This window comes from Pelodiscus sinensis, chromosome 6 (genome assembly GCF_049634645.1).
Source record: "Pelodiscus sinensis isolate JC-2024 chromosome 6, ASM4963464v1, whole genome shotgun sequence".
Lineage (NCBI taxonomy): Eukaryota > Metazoa > Chordata > Testudines > Trionychidae > Pelodiscus > Pelodiscus sinensis.
The window spans coordinates 5,416,734-5,440,819 of record NC_134716.1 but is presented as its reverse complement, the minus strand read 5'-3'; the positions used below and the strand labels follow the sequence as shown (position 1 = coordinate 5,440,819).

Below are 24,086 nucleotides of genomic sequence, written 5' to 3'. Positions count from 1 at the left end.
CAAATACCCCAACAGTTCCCACATTATAAAATGGTTTTAGTCAGTTTCCTGAAGTTGCCAAAAGTGTTTCATTGCCAAGGGATCTCTCAAAAGATCTAGGGTTACTTCAAAGTGCCTCCACCTCATTGATCAGTGCTCGCAGGAATCCAAGTAAGACAGCCCAGAAGTAACTAAAAGGACACCAAGGCCCACTTCTCCTATGCTTTATAGCTTGTATTCATTTAAACCCATGCAGACAGAGTAACACTAGGCACCAAGTGAAAAACTCATTTGGTAGCATTTTACAGCCATTTGACACAAGACTAGAATCAGAACTGGAAGGAAATTCTTGAGGTTCTTGTCCAGTCCCCTGTACTCGTGCAACCTGTATTTAGTTTTGCCATCTCTAAAATGTAGGACTCTCTGATCCAGCAACATCCATCGTCTGGCATGACCATGGATGTTTCGGGATCAGAGAGTCCCGATGCTTTGCAAGGGGGTGGGGGCCCAACAGCTGCATGCAGCTCAACTGGGCTGTAAGGGAGGAAAACAGGGAGCCAGTGCACAGCTCATCTAGGTTGCAGGAGACAGCTGGTGGCAGGAGGGAAGGCCTGAAGAAGGATTTTTCCAGACCAGGGGAAAAAGTAGTATGTGTGCAACTGATTGTTCCTTCCTAAGTGAAGTACTCTGCATTTGTCCTTTTTTCCAATCTTATCCAGTTAGGTCCTAAGGTTGCTGAGCCAGAGGGATCTGACCTGTACTATTTAGACCATCCCTGATAGGCATTTGTCTAATCGGCGTTTAAAAAAATCTCCAATGATAGAATTGCACAACCTTCCTATGCAATTTATTCCAGTGCTTAACCACCCTAGCGGTTAAGAAATTTTTGCAAATGTCCAACATAAACTTCCCTTGCTGCAATTTAAGCCCATTGCTTCTTGTCTGATCCTCAGGTTAAAGGAGAACAATCTTCTCCCTCCTCCTTTTAATAACCTTTTATTCATCTGAAAACCTTTTATTCATCTGAAAACAGTTATGTCCCCTCGGTCTTCTCTTCTCCAGACTAAAGAAGCCTCTTCTCTTCCCCAATCTTCCCTCAGGTCATATTTTCCAGACCTTAAAATCACTTGTGCTCTTATCCAGACTTTCTCCAATTTGTCCACATCTCTCTTCAAGTGTAGTGCCCAGAACTAAACAATGCTCCATTTAAGGCCTAAACAATTACCTCTCATGTCTTGCTTACAAAGATCATTCTGAGATGTATTATCAGGAACGTTGTAAGTTTTTGCGACATGGCACTGACTCCCTTAGGACTACCAGATCTGTTTCTGCAATACTACTACTTCATAGACAGTCTCTTCCCATTTTGTATGTGTGAAACTGATTGTTCCTTCCTAAGTGAAGTACTCTGCATTTGTCCTTATTTCCATCTTATTCAGACTTTCTCCAGATCATTTTCAATTTTTATCCTATCCTCCAAAGTACTTGCAACCCCTCCCAGCTTGGTATCATCCACTAACTTCATAAGTTTACTCTCTCTGCCCTTAACTAAATCACTGAAGATATGGATGACAACTGGTCCCAGGGCTGACCATGTTAGACCACACTTGGTATGCCCTTCCAGCTTGACTATGAGCCACCAGTAACTACTTACTGCCTACGAACAGTTTTCCAACCAGTTATGCACCCACCATATAATAGCTCCATCTAGGTTGCATTTTCCTAATTTTGAGGTCATGTGAGACACTATCAAAAGCCTGCAAGTCAAGACAGACCATATCCACCAGTTCCCTCCTCTCCCCCACCCCATTCACAAGACTCATTTATCCTGTCAGAAAAAGCTATTAGCTTAGCTTGACATGGATTTGCTCTTGACAAACCCATGCTTTTACTTATCACTTCATCTTCTAGGTGTCTGCAAAGAGACTGCTTAATGATTTGCTCCATTATCTTTCTGGGTACTGAAGTTCAGCTGCCTGTTTTTTAATACCTCAAGTTGCCCTTATTTCCCTTTTTATAGATGTATTTGCCCTTTCCTAGTCCTCTAGGATCTTTTTTCCCCCCTGTGACTTTTCAAAAATAATCACTAATGGCTCAAATATCTCTTCAGTCAGCTCCTTAAGTATTCAAGGGTGTATTTCATTAGGCCCTGATGACTTGACACATAAGCAAACAAAAGATGCAAGGCACTGAGGAATAAAGACTGTAGGGTGATACTTTCTGAAATCTGAGAATTAAGCCCAACAACATTCCAAGTATCAACTTATCCATTATTAGAAATGCATTAGCTGCCAACACTGTCCAATTTAGTCCTAAGTTACGCAAGTCCATTGAAGATTTCACTATAAAGCACCTTAAGTCTCCTGAGGAAAATTCTAGTTGTCTTTAAAATGCAGATTCCCCTTTTGAAATTGGATATTACTCAGAAACTAAGCATGTTTTCTGCTGAGTTGAATAAGCATGCTTTATTAGTGCCACCCTATTCATCTTATTTAGGGGATGAGGGAAGGTTAGCTGTATACTTTAGACTGCATGTAAATATATAACCAGTATCGTGGCAGAGATGAGAGCAGGGAATAGTTAGCTTCAATATTAGCTTGGAGATCTAACTTCAGAAACATCAGAGACTGAATACTGGTATGATAACATCCTCAGTCTATGTAAGTGGGATACTGTAGGGTTTTCCCGCTAAGTCTTTGCCACCTTTTAACAAAATTGTATAGCATTACTCTGGAGTTCTGTCCCTTTGTCAAATTCTCTGACATAGAATGCTCAATCTATCCCATCCATTAAAAAAACCTGCAACATTTAGGAAATTCTGAAAAGCAGTAGCTAATATAATACTGTTTGATAGAAGTGGCATCTCTACCAAATTCACATCCAGGGATCTGTGAGAGCTGAGAAGTGGCTAGCAATAGGATTCTTAAATACTTAAGTGAAGAAATATAAGGGTCACTTTACATGTGGCAAGTATGGGGTTAAGAGCCAGTCTACACTACATGCTTATTTCAGAATAAGCTATTCTGGAAGAAACTCTGAAATTGCTTATTTCAAAATTGCATGTCTACATGACATGGAAGCCTCAAAATTAGTCCAAGGCAGGTACCCCTAATGTGGACGTGCTACCTCAATTTAGAGCTCCAGGAAGCACTAGGGAGTAATTACTTTGAATGGCACGAGAGAGGAGCTATTTTGAAATAGCAGCAGTGGAGCATCCACTTTATTACATTTATTTACAGTTATTTGAAAATAGCAATTTGGAAAAGGCATTATTCATCCGTTATTTTGAATTCATTTCAAAATAACAGAATTGCTACATAGATGTTCACATTGTTATTTCAGAATAACGGACATTATTCAAAAAATAACGCTGCTGAGTAGACGCACCATAGTGCATGCAGGGGAAAAAAAGGATTTTAGCAGTGGAGATAGTGAGGGAATTAGTAACATTTTAGAGACTTAATGGAGAAAGCAAAGAACAATGCAAAGGATGACAGGTTGCCAGCTTAGGGAAAAGTACAATATAGCTGGCACGGTGAAGAGCAGAAACACTGTGGCCATTTAATTTCTCCAACGCAATTCAGGGAGGGTAGGAATCAAAACTGGAAGCTATTACATCTCAAATGTTAGCTCAATTTACTATTACACAATCAATTCCAACTCTAATGCACTCCACCAATAAACTAAGACACCTAACCTTAATCAAGCAATCTATTAAATTATGAAAAAACACCATTGTTTAGCAAAGTTGAAATAAAACTGGAAAGAGATATGAAAATAAAATTTCAAATTTGATGACGAGAGCTAAAGAATCAATGCTGCATAACAACAAATTCCTTAAGGAATTTTAGACTTGTGAGCATCAGTTTTAGATTCCATGAAATTATTCAATATCATGATAGCTGTGAAATCGTTAAAATCTGACAGGAGCCTCAATCTTTGAATGAAAGGCATTCTAAACCCTCTACCAGAGTACTCAAACTGTCTTGTCTAGACCAGATGGTGAAGTGGCCTCAGTTATCCACATTCTGAGTCAAACTTCTATGTCTGGCTAACAGCCAGCTGTATAGGAATTCACTGTTCAAACTGACTGAATTCGAGTGACTGAATACTGCTAGAGTAGCTTCATAAGCTGGAAGGGATAACAGGAAGCATGCTACTGTTCAAAAGAGCTGGAGCATATTAAAAACCTCTGCCACCACTCTTAAACTTTTAAGGATTCTCTCTTTCTACTTGGTTTGGGTAGAAAGTTTAGTTTCATATAGCAATGAATACAATTTACTTTGGACATGAATTCCAGCATGAAACTAGCTTTTTCCCCTTGGTAATTAACCTATTAGTTCTCATGGAAATGTTTGACTCAACCACCAACCAGTCAGTGAAAGCAACACATTGTGGAACCTCATGGGAGGGCTTGTCTTCCACATGTTGCACAGAGTAGGGATGTTAAAAATGTCAGGAGCTACACTTTTTTTAAGCAGTTACATGGTTACATGCAGGGGCCAGGCAAGCACCAATTCCCACCTGCCCTCCTCACACTGCTGCCTCTGTGGTAGGCAGCAGGAGCAAAAAGGGGTGCAAGAGGCTCCATGGGAGCGAGCTTAAAAGCTAGCTCCCTACAGGCACTGGTTCCTGCCCCCCACCTTGCTGTCTCTGATACAGAGACAGCAGGGGGGTGCATGTAACCATTAGGATTTACCCATGAGCCCAGGCTTATCAGTTAATTGTGTAAACCAGTACATGCTACCATCCCTAGTATACAGCTCATCTCTAAACACTTTTTAAAAGTGCTTCTATTCTTTAGGGAGACCCACCAAGATGCCAGAGTTTGCTGGGCATATTTTTAGTCAACTGTCCTGATCCAGAAGAAACCTATGCTTACACCTTAACATTGTTTCACAACAAAATACTTAGCTGAATAGAAGTTTTTTTATTCTGCAAAGGTGACTGAAGACTCTACACATTCCTTAGAAGAGGCAAAGATCACAAATGCAGGCAGTGAACCCACTGGTGATACCACCCAAAAAAATTCATTCATTGTCAAGACTAGAATAACTCGTTAGAACTAATGTAGCTGCAAGGCACCCCCTCACTTTTAAAACAGAGCATTCAACCCCTAGAAACGTTTAAAATATCAACTTAAAGGGAAACTGTCAACTTCAAAAACATTTAAAAGGTTTTCAAACTTCACACCTGCTTTTCTGTCCGTGTGGCTCTCACCCCCACACTTTCTAGGTCGTTACCTATTTTTCTCCCCAATTGCTGTGTGAAAGATTCTCCCCAAAAGGAGGAAGAGGTTAAACAGCTAGACATGGGAGAGTAGAAAACTGACTATATAAGGAATGCGGTCAAATAATTCATCTCTTTCAATTGTGATATTCTTGTAAGTAATACCTAACAGGTATTAGAAAGAAGTTGACTATGCCCCTTTAATATTGGACTTTTAATTCAGTGAAAAAGATAACAATTAAAAAGCAAGAAGTTTTGTAGAAGAAGGTTTTGTACCATACCTATCTTTGATCTGTCTGGCAGCCTTGGTGCATATCAGGAAGAAGAGAGAGAAGGTAATTAGTGCATCCATGCAAGTCTCAACTGTAGTAACATGCAAGAAGAGTTAGATTATGAATCCCACAGCTATATAGCTCAGATTCAAACACCGCACAACATTGTATCACTTATTTTGATGCAAGATATTTCCTTCCTTAAGCTTGTTAATGTGCAATGGTTAGAAATGCTGTAATAAGTCAGATCAGAGAAATCAAACTTCAAAAGCCACACCAAACCCACTCCAAATTACTGGACTTTCTAATTAAGATCCAATATCCAGTTTGTCAGTAAATTTCTTCCTGCATCCATAATTCCAGGTTTAGAAGACAGTATCATTTACTTAGCTTCTGCTCTTTTGAATAAATACTCATATTCTGTAATCATAAAGAAAAAATTCGTCTGAAAGTGACTGTACTTTTTAATCTATCCTACTTTGTGGATTTTCCCTATGTATTCCTCTGAAGCGCCAATATATGGACTTGTATAACAAGTATGCAGGTTCCTGCTATTGTTGTACAAGCCCTAGAATAAATGCAGCTGTTCTACGGGTCTCAAAGTCACAAATTTACTGTCTGAAAAACAGCAAGGCCAGCCAACATTTAAGAATACGGTTACTGAACAAGCTCAGTCATGTACTGGGTGGATGAATCCACCCAAGTCTTTCAGATCGCAATTTCTAGTTTGAGGTTACCTCCAACTGAAATGTTGTTCCCTGCGGATTAACTGCCAGGAAGCTTAGGACATTTTAGACACACAGTAGTGTTTTTAAAAACCTAATAGAAAGGTCCTCTTAGATTACAATAATGTTTACATAATGAGTTTTCCAATGGAAAGATTTTTGTATGCCACAGTTGGAAACCCACACATCACGCATGTCCTGAAAACCTACATAGTGACAGTCATGTTTTTTAAAAAATATCTGCTTAGAAATACTTGAGACCTTATTGTTTTGACTGGAAAGTCTTGCAGTAAGGAAATTATACCACAATAAGGGCTTCATTATGGGGATCTTATGTTGACGTTCACCTAGTACAATTACAACCAATATGCAGTACATAGTTGGATTATTTCAACCTACAGAAGGCAATAAGACTCAAATTCACTTCAGTGTGGAGTGCCCCTGCACAAGACCTTGTGAGCAGAGGTGAATTTCACTTTACATGACCTTATTTACTAAATACCTGATGTGTAAAGTATATTTAAAAATAGTTTGACCAATGACATTCCTCACCAATTTGGTACCATCCTCAAGGGAAGAGATCCTACTTTGAGAAACCTAATAAGGTCTTACGTAGCAGCTCTGAATTACAATTCTTAATATCTGCTTCTTTAATTTTTTTTGGGGGGGGGGAAGCAGGGTGCAAGAAAAAGGTCTCTTGAAACTATGATCTACATCTTAGAATTGAGATAAGAATGTTCAGGGATGCCCCAGAAGCCATCCTGTCATTTCTCTAACAAAGCAAACATGGAGCTCTCAATCACACGATTATCCCTTCCAAAAGCCCCTGAAACATCAGTGTAGTTTCTGTAATAAGAAAATGAACAATTCTCATTTTAGAAATGAGAACTGCTGATCAAATGAGCTGGCTCAGCAGACCATGCTAGGACACAGTTGCCATAGAGCCAATTTTCTTCTCTTATCTAAACATTCAGTGTCAGAGTAACATTTATTTGTTCATTGTTTTTTCCACATCAATTTCACAGAGAACAATTTAGCTCAAGAAAAGTTTCAACTTGTTTTAAACATTCAAAGTCCAATTCATTAAATATCACCTGACACAAAAATCCATCCCTAATCAGTTTAAATACAGTAGGCATGAACAAGATTCAACATCTCCCCACAACTTGAAAACAGCTATCTCCATGCAAGTGAAAATAGATTGTTTCTTGTGTTAAGGGATTCTACATCTTACTGAAAGCTTAACTTCTTAGCTGGCAAGCCATACAAAACAGTACATCTGTACATAGTGAGGAACATGAACAGATAGTTTGTCAAAATAGTGACTTGTATCAATTCACCAGTGTCGCCTGAAGGGACATGTAAATTTAGACGATGTATTTAAGCTATGATCTAATGCAATCTGGGTCTAAAAATTAAATAGGAAACTTGCAAGAAACATCTTTGCCTATTCTTGACTGGCCAGTGAGCAGAAATCAGTACTAACTCAACTTCATACTGCTGTACATGAATGAAGTGAGTCATTTCAACCATCTTTAGCTGAAACAGGACCATGATAACATTCAAATGAAGTTCTACTGAGACTATTGCTATGGTTCACAAATATTGTAGCCAATAATTACTGATGGCAGCCACATGATAGTCTAAGTATTTTACTTTGTGGATATAAGGCAATAAATTTAAAAGCTGTGCCCTGTATAAGGATCACAAAATTGCAATGGCGTGAATATTTGTCACTGTATTGTCCACATTTCATATAATGAACACTTAGAGAAATTTTAGAGATGCATCACAGGCAGTAGCTTGATGTCCATGGAACCAGTCTTGACACTGCTTTACCAACCAATATGCCACAGCTAAAAGAAAGAGTTCTGCAAAGATCATATACTGTTACTACAGATGCAGAGATTTGCAGTGCTTCACCATTAACATTTAGCCAAGTACTCACACTGCACAGTCCTACCAGGTAGTGTACTAATTTTGTGTAGATAATTTTTTACTGTTTCTCAGCCAATATCTCCACATTGGAGTGGAATTCTGTATAGGAACATGCTTACGTTAAGCAAGTGGTTTTTCAGTCTGATGGCTATACAAGAAAGATTTCACGGTAGATACCAGAGGCCCGATATTCATGATAGTCTGAAAAATGGATTCCTCTCAAGCCTAATTATAGTATAGCAGTTTTAACCTAAAAATAAGCTAAAGCATGCAACCATGGTGTCTACAACAAACAGTGTCCACAACAGATGCAGGCAAGAACTTTTGCAAATTTGATAGAACACTGTGGAGATAATACATGCTTACAAGTCAGCCCTACTTCAAGGGATTTCATAAGTGGATTTTTTTTAAATTAAGGGTTAACTAAAAATGCATCTGGATTCAAAGCAATTCCAAAATATTGGTTCTTGAACACTGCAATTAAGTGTGTGCCATTTTTGCTGTACTTTTAATATTAAACATGAGTACGTCAAAAGGTAGGGACAGCTGCCCCGTGTCGTCCCCCCTTGCCTCCTCTTTCAGTTAGTAAAGCTCAATGAAATAAAAAAAATCCACTGTCATAGCTGTAGCAGTACAGACCATAATAGTGAGGCAAACGGAGCCCTATAGCCCATGCAGGCCTGTGCTCACAGAGCTGAAGTTGAGACTGCAGCCCAAGCTAACAGTGCAAGGTACAAATACTAGATTACAGCTGACTAGTATCTTTACAACAGATTTTGATCTAAAATGCCGAAGTGGTCATTATACTTAGCACAGTATGAAAAAGATTTCCATTAATAAAGTCTGCATGGTAGCCATTAACTCTAATTCTAGCTTTAAGTTCAATACGTCTTAAGAACTTAAAACTGGGTCAGATTTTAAAAAGTCAAGACCAGTCATAAAGCCAGCATGTATTAGACTCCCCAGATTTAAGTACTAGATGTTTAGCTTTACATGGCCAGGCCTTCAGTGCAAATTAAGCAAATAGGTTTCAGGAGGAGAAGGAGAAGCTAGAACTTCTACTGTCTCTTGAAGAGGAGATTTCCAGTACCCTCATTACCTAGTGAAAATTAAAATGGCAGTAGACAAGTAATTGGGTTTGGATTTGATGTAGCTCACTGCATTGTTAGTACAAAAAACAAACATGGTGCATGACACTGACGAAGTCAAGTATGGTAACAGGTCAGAGGCTCTCTTAACTGGTAAAATGCTGGCAGTCCAGTTATCTAGTTGTGTTTCCATGCCTCTCCCCCTTGGTGCGTTTTCCCCATTCAATTCTGGTTTGTTAATGGTAATATACATATGTTTGTATTAGCTACACTGAGTTGTTCAAACGGTGTCAGGACTCACTGTGCTGAAGACTTGTACAATACACACATTAGAAGGTCCACAAGGCATACAGGTGAAATTGCCCTGGGGAGCTTACAGATGCTAAAGAAAGATTTTAAACCTCAATTATATCAAAGGACAGTGGCTGTCACTGTTGCATCCCAATGTGATATTCCATCGAAATAAGGAGAACAAAGATCAATACGAGGATGTTTTCATTCTAAAGTACACTAATCTGGCTATTGATTTTTCACCTTTGTGACCGTCAACTTAGCTAGAGCCTCTGGCCATAGTGCCACTTTTCCAGACTCCTCTCCAACTGTTACGCTAAGCAGTTTGCAATATCAGGTTTATGATGAAATCCCACTCAAGTGAATAAAAACTAGAACTGCATTTTCCTTATTCACATCAGTTCAATTTTCTACCTTTGAGAACTCCTCAGGGTCCTTTATGTCCAGTGACCGTGCAGCATATTCTAATAATTCTTCAGAATTCTCCAGGGCATTACTGCATTGGCTAAGTTGATTCTAGAGTGAGAAAACAGAAAAGTTTCATATTTTAAAAGTGGCTAAGATGGACTACTAGTATGAACCACAGAACTTGGACATTTACCCCAGCTGCATTATAAAGTGGTACTAAGAATCAGCTCTGTCACTCAAGGGCTTTGGCATCCTTCTTCACAGGACACATCTTTGCTAAATAAGTTTCTAGAGCTAAAACTTCAGGATGTTTACTATGCCCTATGAAACTAAGAAGCAAATAATTTGTTGGGTGGCAGCTGTAAAGCCCAATGGATGTATACACTACACCTTTCACTATACTAAATATTGTATGATGTGTGTGCCAAATAAATAAATGCGTATATTACAGTTTTCGATATGGCTGCAATCATGCTTTTCCAGTTTTAATTTTGGTTCAATATTGCAGATATACTCTACAGAGTACAAACTACCATTTGAAGAGGTCTTAACTGTAGGCCAAAGTGTAGGGTACAGGAGGCATAAGCTCTGTCCCAGCTCGGCCATCAAATTGTTTCACCGGTGGTCATTTAAATCCATATCATTTCCTCTATCTGTAAAATGCTACTTACCTTTGAGATCAAGGCATACAGCCCAAGTGCCCAAGAGATCGTCTGATACCGTACAGCAAATATATTAAGTCTATTCCCTGAATAGCTTCCAGTGGCAAGCCAAAAAGTTTGCACAATACAGAACTTGTCTCTTTCTAGAGGGGGGACACCTATGCCCTTAAAACACGACACAAATGTAGCTAGTTTTTGCAAAGTAAGAGGCTGAATCCAGCTAGAGTTTAGGTAAGGATTATAAAAAACAATTTAGAATCCAAGTTAACCGTCTTTCTGAAGCACATGTTGAGATTAATGCAACCTCCTTCCAGTCAAAATTGCTTCTGTCCACTGGCTCACACGTGACTGTTGCTGATAACTCAAGCTTTATCTACCCTGTACAACATTGCATAATGTTGCCAAAATGCCATAAAAGCAGACATCTCAATAGCAACGTTTAGCTAAGGGAATCTCTAAACAGTTCAAAATAACCGTTACCAGGCAGATACTAATATTAGAGGATGCACCGGTATTTGGGAATGGAAGGAGCCATGTCAGTTATAAATGACTGACATTTGGATAGTATGCCCTACAAACAAGTAGGGGTTTCCTCTAGCCTCGCACAGGTTTTAAAGCGAGCAGGGTGCAGTTTAAAGCCTGGAACTATAATGCAGTTCAAAATTCTTCAGCTGCCACTAACTTTAGAAGACCATTAAAAATTATATTCCTGTTACACAGCAGTGTTATTCTTAATGAACCTACAAATTATATGCTGACTGTACAACTTACTAGTTCTTCCCATTTAAAAACACGGAATAGGTAATTCTCCCAACAGACAAGTAGGCTACCTCTAAATACAGCACAAACACTCCCTGGTGACAGTAAAATTAGAAGATATTGCTTCTTTAATGCCTATGAAGAGTCACAGCCAGTTAATATACCATTGAGTGACCATTATTTCAGCTGTACTTTTGTACAGCTGAGATAGTGCTTTGTTAGCTAATGAAGTCCAGCATGCAGACCTGAGTAATTTAATCAATTAAGGTATGCCCAAATAATAATAAGGTATGCCCGCTCCCCCGACGACCCCCCCCTCCCCCTGCTGCCCCTGTCCAGCCCTGCTTCCGGCAGCTGGTTCTCCTGTCCTCCTCCTCCTCCTGATCTCCCCGAGCCAGGCCCCCCCTCGCCCCCAGCTCCTGTCCAACCCTGCTTTCGCCACCCGCCGGCCTGCCCGGATCTCCGCGCGACAGCCCTGCTTTCACCGCCTGCTCGCCCGATCTCCACGGGACAGCCCCACTGCCCCAACCCTGCTTCCAGGTGACCAGTTCCCCACCACCCCCTCCCAGCCCACCCCACTCTGCTTCCCTCCCAGCAGCCACAATGAGGCCCGGTATTTTTTTCACGTGGCCCAGTAACAGGCTGCGGCCGATAGTTTGGGTAACGCTATCTAGAGTGTCAGCCAGGCCAGTTTCAAAACCCTTTGTTCTCAAGCACTAGTTACCCAAGTTCCAGTCCAGAGCCTAACAACTTATTTTAAAACTAAAAAAAGTCTGAATGACAACACCAGTTCTTATATTTGGTGGGAAATTTACAGTGTTCCCTTGAGAAGCACATAGGAAGAGCCTGCATGTCAAAACCTCTCAGCTTGCTTTCAGCACTCCAACACCAGTACTGCTACGAGGGAGCTAGAAGTACATAATGAGTAAGGACAAGGCGGCACATCAAGTGCCCTTGTCAGAGTCTATTTGCAAGAGTTCAGGAACAAAAGTTGAGGAGCTGATGTGCTCATTTGCACATTAATACCCACAATGGTCTTCCAACTCCATTATTTCATTGCAGTGCTACAGAATAAACCAGAAGATGTGGGGCACAATCTTTCCTGTGTACTCTGCAAACTGCTTTTATACAATTTTAACCAGGTTTAGCTTCCAAACCTTTAAGTTTGAATATTACCAGTGAATAAGCCCCTGAAGCAAACACAGAAATTTATACTAAAACTCTATGACTGAACAAAATAGAAAGAGAGAGCAAGGAATAAGGGGAGGGAAGCCTTTCAGAGAGGGAGGGTGAAGAGAAAAGGTAAACATTTTCAAAATAAAGGAAAAATAAGGATACCATTCATTCACATTGGAGTGTTCTTCAAAGCAATTTCAGTGTTAAATAGGACTTTTTTAAGATACTCATAGTCCCTTGCAACATATGCCAATGTTTACATTTTCAAAAGAATTAATCACTTTCGGTGACAAACTATTGAAAAAATACAAAGTCGATGCCCCGTTCAAAGTGTCAGCTCTTTTGTTCATATTCTTCGCACACCCACTCCCAAAGAGTTTCCTACACAGAGTAGGATATAAGAATCTTGCTTTTATACAAGAATCAGTAATCCAACACTTCAGAAAAAACACACATCGAGTAGCGACAAATTTCTACTAAGCAAGTATGAGGTGACAACTCCTGAAGTGTGAAGAGCAAGGAAGAAGTATAGATCAGTAAGTAGATGTTACCCACGTCAAGTCCCAGCTGGCATGTCAGCTCCTGTGCACCTCAATTCCATCAGTAAAATGGGGAGTAAAAGAATTTCCTTATACTCAACATCCATGCAAGTTAAATTTAAAAATCTGTGGGACTCATGCAATGGAAACCATACAAGTACTTAATGAAATACTCCTTAGCTAGGAGTAAATTTGTGTTATAAATACTTGCTGCAAAAATCTTTTGCAGCGAGATTGAAACTAGCTAATTATAATTACTTCTTTAGTACGTCAGAAGCATGTAGTTACCTGTAGTTCTTGAGATTTATGAGCTTGTTCTTGCTTAATACTGTTGGTCATACTTTCCTTCATCTCATCCAGTATAGAATACAGTCCATCAAATTCCTCATCCAGTTCAGCAATTACATTAGAAGAATTAGCCTGAGAAGAGAATTGCAATTGTGTTTCAGTTGTGCAAGGAGTGATGCAGATCAGTCTTCTGAATGAAAGCTTTCCCCTCCACTAAAATTTGCCATCACTCTGAATGCTGTCATGATATCCCACCTCATCAAAATTTGCTAATCACAATGCAGTTTGATATGGTGAACTTCTTAAGCACACTAGCTATTTCAGGGCATAGGTTTTTAGGCTATTTATCATTGTAGACTGCATATGAAGCCCACAAAGTGTTATGTGCAAGTTGAGAACCACAGTGCCTCCATCTAACCTCTTCCCCTCACCCACCCATGCCCAGTACCCACTACCCAGTGCTCCCTCCAGAGTAGGTGAAAGTCAGGTGCTAGGCATGAGGGCCAGGCAGCAGCCCAGACCTCAACCTTGCTCTGTGGAGCTGGGTAGCCAGCCCTGTCCTTGCTGTCTTCAGTGCACACCTGAGTGGGGCTGCAACTATATGCTAGTTGGGATGATGTGCCCCCTGAGTTAAGAATGGCCAATTCAGAGCATTACAGGTCACCAGTTAGTTGTGTCAGCAACAGGGATATTGAACGTGTAACTGTTACACAAAGCACTCCTCCATCACTCCCTCCCACTCCCGCACTGCTGCCTCCGATTCATAGGCAGCACTGCAAGCGGGAAGCAGGCAACAGCCAGTACACATGGGAATCCAGCTTAAAAGCTGGCTCCCTGCGAGCACCAGCTCCTCCCTTCCCCTCCTCCCCCGCATGTAAACATTGAAAATTTCAGTGGCCACATGTTTACAAATACACACATTTTAACATCCCTACTCAGCAATGCTACATATAGAATCCTTCACAATATGCAGGTGTGTGAGATTTATTCACTAGTACAAAGCCCCTCACTTATACAAGTCTCAAACTCGCATACAGAAAAGACTAGTAGTCCATAACTTTATGGACTACAAGAGCAGCAATTGGTTTCATTTGCCACCATTTAAGAAACTTGCTTTTAGATTTACTGTATTTAAAAGCATATCAATGCTGCGCAGAGACCACTATACAGATGTAAAAGCACCAGACAATGGAGAAATAAAGTTATTCTTTGTTTTAGAATCAACAGGAATAAACACAAGCCTGACAATTTGTCATCCCCTATTTTACTGATATAAGAGCATTAACTTGAAAAGCAAGACAAGTGTTGAGATTTCTTTGGTCTGAGTATCAACATGTGAGATGAAGATTGGCTTTTCAGAAGAATGAGCTGGATTCAGCAAGAAAAGTTTACATAATTCCAGCTACCACAATTTTCATATCAAAAAACTGCCAGAAACTTCAAAGTAAACTTAGACTCTTCCCTATAGAAGAGTCTAGTCACAGCATTTTAGTTTCAGAACTTAACTTCTACTTGCATTTTACTTTCAAGATCAGAATTATCCATAAACAGGAAAAAAAAAAACCAAAATGGAAAGCGGTTGAAGAGTTGTCAATAGCAGCTCCTTCCGCAACAAGAACCTTTTTAACTGAAAATAAATAATCCCAGTCTGACTCAATTGGATATCCACTTCCATCTCTCCACTTCATCGCATGATAAAGTGTAATATTTTCAGATGTATTAATACATGTACCTGAACACCTTTTAATGTATGGTTCAGTGTGTCTATAAAGTTCTGGATTTCATCATTTTTGTTTGCCAGAGTAGAGATAATCCTTTGCAGAGCTTCCTAGAATTAAAGAAATTGAAGAGAATTTAATATTTGTATTAAGATTATAAACCTGAGCAATTTCAAGTCATTTGACATGCCGAAGAATGTTTATATAGTATCTAACGAAAACCTTGCCCACCTATAACCACTTCCCATCGCAGCACCACAAGGACCAGATAAACATGGATTCGAGTCCAAATGTAAAATGACAGTTTTGTTTCAAAATAATAGTTGTGACAGCTAGGAAGGCCAAGAGCAGTCAAAGATGGGAGAAGTCAAAAGGTGTTCCACCAAAGTATAAGGTTTTTCTTTATTTTAAGTTTACACTTTATAAAAAAATTACAAAATCAAATTACAAAATCTGTTGTCTACAGAAACTGATATATAAGCAACTAGTGAAACATTCTTCCCAATCGCATCCTTATTTCATTCTACCATTTCAGAGGGAATGCGTTATTTCTCACCTCACCAATAGTCTGTCATTTTAAAGCTCATCAGCATTATTTTAAAAAGCCTTGGAATTGGGTAACTACCTCAAAACAAGCCTACGGATGAACCTCATGGAATACCAGACACCATCCCACCAGTTTTAGAGGTTATTCCAAAATCCAGTTCAACAGTACAGTAAAACTCCAGTGGTCCGGCATCCAATGGTCCAGCACTCCTGATGGTCCGGCACCATCTGGAACCTGGAAGTGCTTCGGGCAGCCGGACAATTGGAGCTGCTCTGCCCCCGGATTCTCCAATTCAGCCACTGCTGAAACTGACCAGCGGCTGACTCAGGGAAGTCGGGCTTCCCAGAGTCAGTTGCTGGTCAATTTCAGCAGTGGCTGACTTGGGTGAAGTGCGGGGGATGCACCCCTCGGCGCTGCGGGACCAACCTGGCAGCACCCCAGCTGCTCTGCCCCAGAGTTCCCCAAGATCCCTCATAGGCCCCCCTTCCAATAGTCCAGCGTATCTGATAATCTGGCACCCCCTGGGTCCTAAAGGTGCTGGATTATCGGAAGTTTACTGTATATTATATGGTAAGCCAGGGAGAACACAAAGACCTGAATTACACTAGCATCCACCTACCTGTACTGAGGATTTTAATGAGATACAACACTGAAGAATCAGCAATCAATACTCAATGGTTCCTGCCAGAAGGCCCTTAGAAAAATCCTTCCAAATTTCAAATTTGGAAAGATAATCTCTACACCTATCAAGTTACCATGAGGCAGCCATGAAATACTACTCTGGTTAATTGTCTGGAACAGCACACTTGCTGATTTCTATTTCTAAAATTCACTAAGGCCAGTCAAATTGTTCTGGTGACGTGTACTAGGATCCCTTACTTTCCTCAAAATCCTGTTATGAATGTATTTCCTACCATTTGGTTAACAAGGTTTTCAGCTGGTTAACATTATAAAGGAATATTATAGGCAAGGTTTTTAAGTTATTCCCTCAATTTAATCTGACCAGCTGCTTTCTGGTTCACTACTGGCCAGGAGCAATTGTGCTTGTGTCAGACAAACCCAGAGCTAAGCCTTAGATCCTATAAGCATCACTGTCAGTACGGATGAATCAGAAAACTCCCAATCCTTTTTTGACTTGGATTTATTAGATCCCATTGGCTCTGCCATTTGAAAAACATTTTATAGCCATGTACAATAAGAGTCTGAGGGTAAAGGTCTATATTTGACTATTACTTAGAAAGTCAAATACAATCCTAGCAAGTAAAAAATAGGCATGGTAACAGTAAGCCCCTCAAACAAGATTGTGATCCTAAGGTTAGGACTAATGGGGGGAGAAACAAGGGAGAATAAACTAACCATCAGCAAGACTGTCAGAAAGTAGTACAAAAATCCCAAACCTTTCAAGGTTACAGTTTCATCATGCAGGAAGGAATAGCATGAAGTCCAGCTAACTTCACACTTAACCATCTATTTTTCATAATGGTGAAAAAACAAGATGGAAACATCCACTAACGGAGTGGAAAGCTGTCCTTGGCAGGTGTTAGGGCCCCAACACATCAATGTCAAGAGCTAGAAGTCAGCATTTAGTATTTTGTTTGCAAATATTTTCCAAATGAGATGCAAGATGAAATAGACTGCAGCTTACCTCCGAAGACAGGCAGCTCCCACACCTCTCCTGCTGTCCAGTTTCATTAAGATGGACTGCAGGAAAATGGGACAGGTTTATACGTAAGAGGTGCTGCAGTCTTCAACGAAGATGCTAGTATGCCAACAGGAGGGTATCTCCCATCAGCACAGTTAGTCCACCTTCCCAAGAGGCAGCAGCTACATTGAGTAGAGTTAAAACTGTCTACACCAAGGCTGTGTCTACACTGGCCACTTATTCCGGAAAATCAGCTGCTTTTCCAGAATAACTTGCCAGCTGTCTACACTGGCCGCTTGCTTTTCCGGAAAAGCACTGACGATCTACTGTAAAATCATCAGTGCTTTTCCAGAAAAACTATGCTGCTCCCGTTTGGGCAAAAGTCCTTTTCTGGAAAACTGTTCCAGAAGAGGGCCAGTGTAGACAGCACATATTTCTTTTCTGCAAAAAAGCCCCAATCGCGAAAATGACGATTGGGGCTTTTTTGCGGAAAAGCGCATCTACATTGGCATGGACGCTTTTCCAGGAAAAGCGCTTTTCCGGAAAAGCATCCTGCCAATGTAGATGCACTTTTTCCGGAAATACTTATAACGGAAAACTGTTCCGTTTTAAGCATTTCCGGAAAAGGGTGCCAGTGTAGACGTAGCCCAATGGTTAGGGCAGTTTAACTGTATTGCTGGGGGCTGTGGATTCTCTCTCTGAAGTAGCAGCAAAGTTGCTAAGGTTTTCCAAGTTTCACAATGAGAAAGGCTGAGCACTTCATGGGAGATTGTTTTGGGTAGACTCAGGATCAGAGGGGCAGGTGGAATCACCCTGCATGGAATAGCAAAGCTGGAGGAAGCCAGGGTTAAGTCACTGTTCTTTAAAAAGACTGCTAGTGTCAGGTCTCTAAGTCGAAGTTGCAGAGCACAGAAGCACCCAAGGTTACAGGTGACACTTCACTGCAGGAATGGGGAACCTTTTTTGGTTAGGGGGCCACTGACACATGGAGTGGGAGGGGGAATCAGTCGGGTCTGCACACAAGAAAGAAGCAAAGTGAGAAGACAGACACTACCCAAGTTTCCCTTACACACCAGAGCCTGGGAGAGCGGGCGTGGGGAGGAGCAGGCTAGTAGATTGTGTGTGCTCCAGCCCTGTGGGTGGGTGGCTGGAGCACCAGTGTGGGCTCCCCAATGCTGAGCCTTGGGGGCCAAATCCAGGCAAGCATTTCCGGATCCAGGCAAGCATCCAGCCCCCAGGCCTGAGACTCCCCACCCGATTTACTGGTTTGGATGATCCCCCAAAACATCACAGTTGGACGGCATAAAGAATAACATGTTAGAATGAGTTGTGCAAAACTGGATGGATATACTATTGAGCAGAGCACTCTGAAGAGACAGCACTCTCAGACTAATAGATGGGATTAACAAAAGGAATAAGACAATACATTTTGCGCATCTAAAAATCTCAATCAAGTTTGTCATTCTACAGGTACATAGTAATACATGACAAGACTTTTTTAAATAGGTAATGAGAAAATAGGGTACTGTTCCCATTAACTTTAGTACTACATATTCATTTCCACCATGCAGACTGAAGTTAGAAATCTTACAATAAAGAGCAAGGACCTATCCAGCATTTACAGTTACATATGTCCTTTCTTAAGTACATTTCAATTATATGCACTGTTATGACACGTAGCAAGTGAACACCTCAAGTACTATTCAATAAATTTCAGTTGGCCCTGGCAAGTATGGGCACCTACTCCCAATTGGGACCTTTGCAAAATCTTTGATTTAAAAATGAGGTTTCAAAGTTAATTATACAAATGGGAACCAAGCATCAACCAATATAATGCCACCTTGAAGTGTGAAGACAGGTGTAATATTTCTGTTACTGTTCATATCTTCAAGCAGTACCAAAAGGAGATTAACAATATCCTTAGTCACTTTTAAGGATACTATGCAGGACTCTTTGGGCAGCAGTGAAACAAGTCATATGAACAATATTGTTTGGAAAAGCTCTGACCAGCAGAGGCAGGCACTGGAAAGGGCCACCCAAAATACAACGGCTGTGGAAAAGGGTAAAGCAGAAGCCACTACTCAAGATTGGGAGAATCAGTAGAATAGCAGAGGTCCTCTCCCACACTCCCACTGCTTGATATGGGGACAGCAGGGGGGAGAGGAGAGGAGAGTTCCTTCACCCCTTCAGCAACTAAAGGGGGATGGAGGTTCAATTTTACAGAAAATCTAACAAGGCACAGAGTTACAGAAGTTCACCCCCTACCTCTTGAACCAGCATCTCATAGAATAAACTAGCTCAGTGGTAGACTGACTCAGGGTAACAACCAGTTGCAGTAGCATTTCTCATCTGCATTTCAAAGTACTAATAAGCTTAATCATGCAGACAAGAGGTGTGTGGAATTCAGGGTACAACTTATAGCAAACAGCTCCAGTGTATCTGGGCTACTGGTAGTTAGGTGAGAAGGCAGGAAAAAAATCCTTCCAGACACCTGGCCAGGGACCCATAAAGTTGGGACAAGATTACTTACTGATCTTCTGCTTCCCCACCGCACAGCCCAGTCCCCTGACCCACAGAGATGTGACTTATTAATTTGACTGGGTGCAGGATAAGGAAGGAAAGAGACAGAAGGTAACGTAGACAAACACCCACATTTTAAAATATATAAGGAGTTTAATTCGTCCCCTTCAAGGCAGTTTCACATTAACAGTAAATAGATGAGTTCACCTATGTCAACAATCTAATTACTAGTGACCAAAGTGCACAATAAAATCTATTCCACAATACTGTTTTATAAAATGTTCAGTAATTGTAAACATTTAATTAACATCCCGACAAACGAGATTAAAAATTTTTGCTAAGCCCAAGATTTACATTTGTTGGTTCACAACTTTTACATCCCTGCTGTAGGAAGAATCAGAACATTATACAACAGTTACTATTTATTTTCCCAGCATTTTCTTCATAGTAGCTATCTCTTAAATTTGCTCATTTTGCAGTATGTTAAGTAACTGATAAGTAGTTTTCCCTCTACTTCCTAAACATTGTTCTATTTTCTCACAAGAACAAGCAAATTCTCAATGAGGAACCCCCTGCAAGGACCTTTGGAAGGCCACAAGCAGGTTTCAGGGGGATCACCAACATAAACCAAGGCCAGAATTCAAGTCACTGGTGGCCAAGGAAGAAAGCAGAAGCCTGAGACCTACTTCATGGCTGAAGCCAACTTTGTTGTGGGACCTCCTGGGGCATTGGACTTCAGAGCAATTGCCTTGCTTGCTACCTCCTAAAGCTGCGGATGGCTTTTACCTACAGGATATTAGGGATGTTAGCATTAGCAATAGCTTATTGGTTAATGGTTCTGGCTAACCACAACCACCACCACCCGCAACATGCTTAACATTCAAAACTCGGACTAGCAGGCTGGCTCAGTCCTAGCTTGCCAGTTCAATTTTTAAATAGAGTGTACAGAGGAGCTGTCTGCCACCCCGTGCTGCTGCCTCTGATAGAGAGGCAGCAGCAGCACAAGATAGCAGGGGGCTCCCTGGGAGTGGGGCTGGGAGTGCAGTGGCTGTTGGCCCAGCACACAGGGAACATTGAATAATCATGTAACCACTAAGAATTGTTGCAGTTAATGATCATTGAACAATTTCTGGCATCCCTACAGGATATGCAGAAAGACATTTGTTGTGGCACAGATGGAGTGTGGAATTTTTTATAGCATGTTGGGGGTGAGGGTGTTAAGTAAGAAAAAGGTTGAGAACCCCTGCACAGGGAAACCTGCTACTTCCCTGGAAGTGATGGGCATGTATCCTGCTTCCCTCCCCATCACTATACATCCCAGGTGAATTTCTTCTCAGTTATAGTTTTCGTACCACCTCTCAGCGAAAAAGCCTCCTCCAAAACCTACAAATGTTAGGCAAACAGAAAAGGAGAAAAAGAAATGCCCTGCCACTAAGATTTTAAATTAAACACATATAATGGAAGCAACTTTGTGCAGCTGCATGCCACCCTCTCCCACCCAACTCAGCATTATTCCTGCCTATAGGACCCAAAGGCCCAAACCAACAGTTCCCAGAGGATCCAGCCTGCTCCAGGCACCTTCTGTCCTCTCATCTAATGGCAGCTTCAAAGCCAGCCTCAAGGGTGATGCTGACAATACCCAGCACTTACACAGCAGTTTCCTGAGGCTGCCACGGAGATTTTCCATGCAGCAAAAAGCTTTTTATTGAAAACCAAACAAAAAACACAACATCGGACACTTCCCCCGCCCCAAGACTGAAATCATAAACAGCCAATCCCACACTCACCCCACGGTTCGCTGGAAGAGGAAGTTAGCTCACCCCACCCCCCACACACATTCCTCTGCCCCCCACCCCATGCAGCCTCCCACCCCACACAGCCCCCCACCCCACCTCCTCCCTTACACACTCCTCTGCCCCCCCCCACACAGCCTCCCCACTCACTCTTCTGTCCCCACCCCCATGCGTCTGCCCTTCACCCCACCCAGCCCCCCTTCACACACTCCTCCTCCCCCCATCTTGCAGCATCCTCCTCCCCCCACACACTCCTCCCCCCTACCCCCCATGCTCCCCCCACTACCCCCACACACACCTCCCCCCCACCTTGCAGCATCCTCCTCCCCCCACACACTCCTCCCCCCTACCCCCATGCTCCCCCCACTACCCCCACACACACCTCCCCCACCTTGCAGCATCCTCCTCCCCCCCACACTCCTCCCCCCTACCCCCCATGCTCCCCCCACTACCCCCACACACACCTCCCCCACCTTGCAGCATCCTCCTCCCCCCCACACTCCTCCCCCCTACCCCCCCATGCTCCCCCCCACCTTGCAGCAGCATCCTCCCCCCTACAGTCCTCCCCCCCCCACACACCTCCCCGCCCCGCCCCCACTCTCACCCCGGGGGGGGGGGGGGAGGCGCTCACTCACTTTCTGCGCGTCCATCGCGAGGCAGCCGCAGCGCGCGCCGAGACCCCAGTGGCCCAGCCCGCCGCGGAGCAAAGTCGCTCACAGCAGGGAAAAGAGGCTCCGCCCACAGCCGCCGTCGACGCGTGCGCAGTCCCGTGCCCCCACAAAACCCCCTCCCTCCCGTTTTCCATGCGCGCACAGCGTGCCCGCCCTTTCCCGGGCAGCGCGCACCGCCCCTTTCCGGCCCGTCCAATAGCCATGCAAGGCCTTCCGGCAAGCCCCGCCCAACAGAGGGGCCCGCCCTTGCCCCGCCCCTAACGCGCCTTGGAGCTTCCCCTTCCGGGCAGGAGAGCGAGGCGGAGGTGGGGGGGGGGGGGGGCTATATCGCTGGCGCCTGCGCAGTGGGTGCGATACGCACCTGGGTGGAGGCGGCGCGGGACGAAGCTGGGCTGGAGCGTGTCTGGAACGAGGCGCCTGCCTCATTGGTGCCGCCGGTTCGAATCCTGTGCGGGGCTGGTAGCCGCACAGAGGCCTTAGGGCGCGCTTGGTGCGTGGTTTTCAGCTCCCGCAGCCCTGAGGGTTGCAAAATAAGTGTATTTGAGTGAAAACTGCGGTGCACAAAATAGCTGGGGCTGTAAGAAAAGCAGCCGCCTATCCCCGCCAAGACACACTCACAGCACTGGGATTGCCTCAGGGCTTGGGTGTCCCGCTGGGGAGACCTCAAAGGGACTTAATTTCTAGAGAGCAGGTGCTCAGCATCTTCTAAAAATCAGGACTTTATTAGCACTGGTTGCCTCTTAATTTTTCCATCCAGTGTAAGAAAGAAATTGGAATTGGTGTCTTTTTCACATACCCGTGTAACTAAAACACCCCAACATTTCACTCTGACATTTTCTCAACAAGCCATGTCCAATTTTTTTATTTGCAATGGCTTTTAGTTTGGAATTTCCCTTCCCTTGTGTTAAAACCAATTTAAAAAGTCAGAACATCTGGTGGCAAGGAGTTCCACAGATGAATTGTGCATTGCACAAAATCATGTTTATCATTTTTGCCTTTGTTTCATTGATTGTCCCTTTATTCTTGTATGCTGAGACATGATTAAGAAAGAAAGAAAGAAAACCACATGGCTACTTTCCAGGGTGGCCTTCTCTACTACAATATCACTACTTAATGGTAAGAAGGATGTATTAAGCCAATTTGGACCTAAATGTTTGTTTATTTAAAATAGCTACAGGACACATTTTGAAACGATACAACAGGACTGTCCTTTCAGAGTGTTTTTAATTTTGAAGAAGGAGCTATGGGGAGACATAAATGGGAATTAAGAGGGATTTTCTTTAGTATCATTTTTTGTTCTGAAGTGTTACAGACTGCCTATCATCATGAGAGTCAATCAGGAATGCTAACGAATTTGATAAAACCAGATAAAACCTATTAACAGGATAAAATGGGGTTTCTAATGAGGTAGAATGCCACATGCTTTTGTTACTAAGATTTGTATTACATTAGATCAAGTTCAGTGGTTCCCAACCTTTACAAGCATACAGACAGAACCCTTTTTAATCTATTAAAATTTCACAGAAAATTTCTATTAAAATTTTCCCCCCTACCCTGGTAGAGAAGAGAAAAGAAAAGTGGGCCCGATCTTTACTTTTAAACTTTCTGCAGATCTCCTGCAGTACCGTTGAAGACCACCAGTCCAAGTTTCCTGCAGTCCCATATAGAGTGTTCACAGCCCCCAGTCCTTGCTCTCAGTGTTCTGTGCTGTTATTTAGCTCTAATTTATCCCTCAATGTCTTCTAAGTGCTCAGTAAGCAGTGGAAGTGTTGGTAATGCTGCTAGAGACAATAGTGAACTCCTGTGGGGTTTGGCAAATTTTCTAGTTTAGAACCAGTCAG

General features: G+C 42.3%; 1 protein-coding gene across 2 annotated transcripts in view; it reads right to left on the bottom strand.

Moving 5' to 3' along the window:
• Positions 1–22,360, bottom strand: part of FSD1L (fibronectin type III and SPRY domain containing 1 like) — a 43,743-nt gene extending 21,383 nt beyond the window's left edge. For both annotated transcript variants that reach the window (XM_075931357.1, XM_075931358.1), the window contains exons 1-5: positions 22,210–22,360; positions 15,087–15,182; positions 13,355–13,486; positions 9,937–10,038; positions 5,490–5,512 (exon numbers count right to left, since the gene is read on the bottom strand). In XM_075931357.1, the coding sequence (XP_075787472.1) occupies positions 5,490–5,512; positions 9,937–10,038; positions 13,355–13,486; positions 15,087–15,182; positions 22,210–22,224 (368 nt within the window). In that variant the 5' untranslated portion in view covers positions 22,225–22,360. The remainder of the gene's footprint in view (positions 1–5,489; positions 5,513–9,936; positions 10,039–13,354; positions 13,487–15,086; positions 15,183–22,209) is intronic.
• Positions 22,361–24,086: the final 1,726 nt, after the last annotated feature.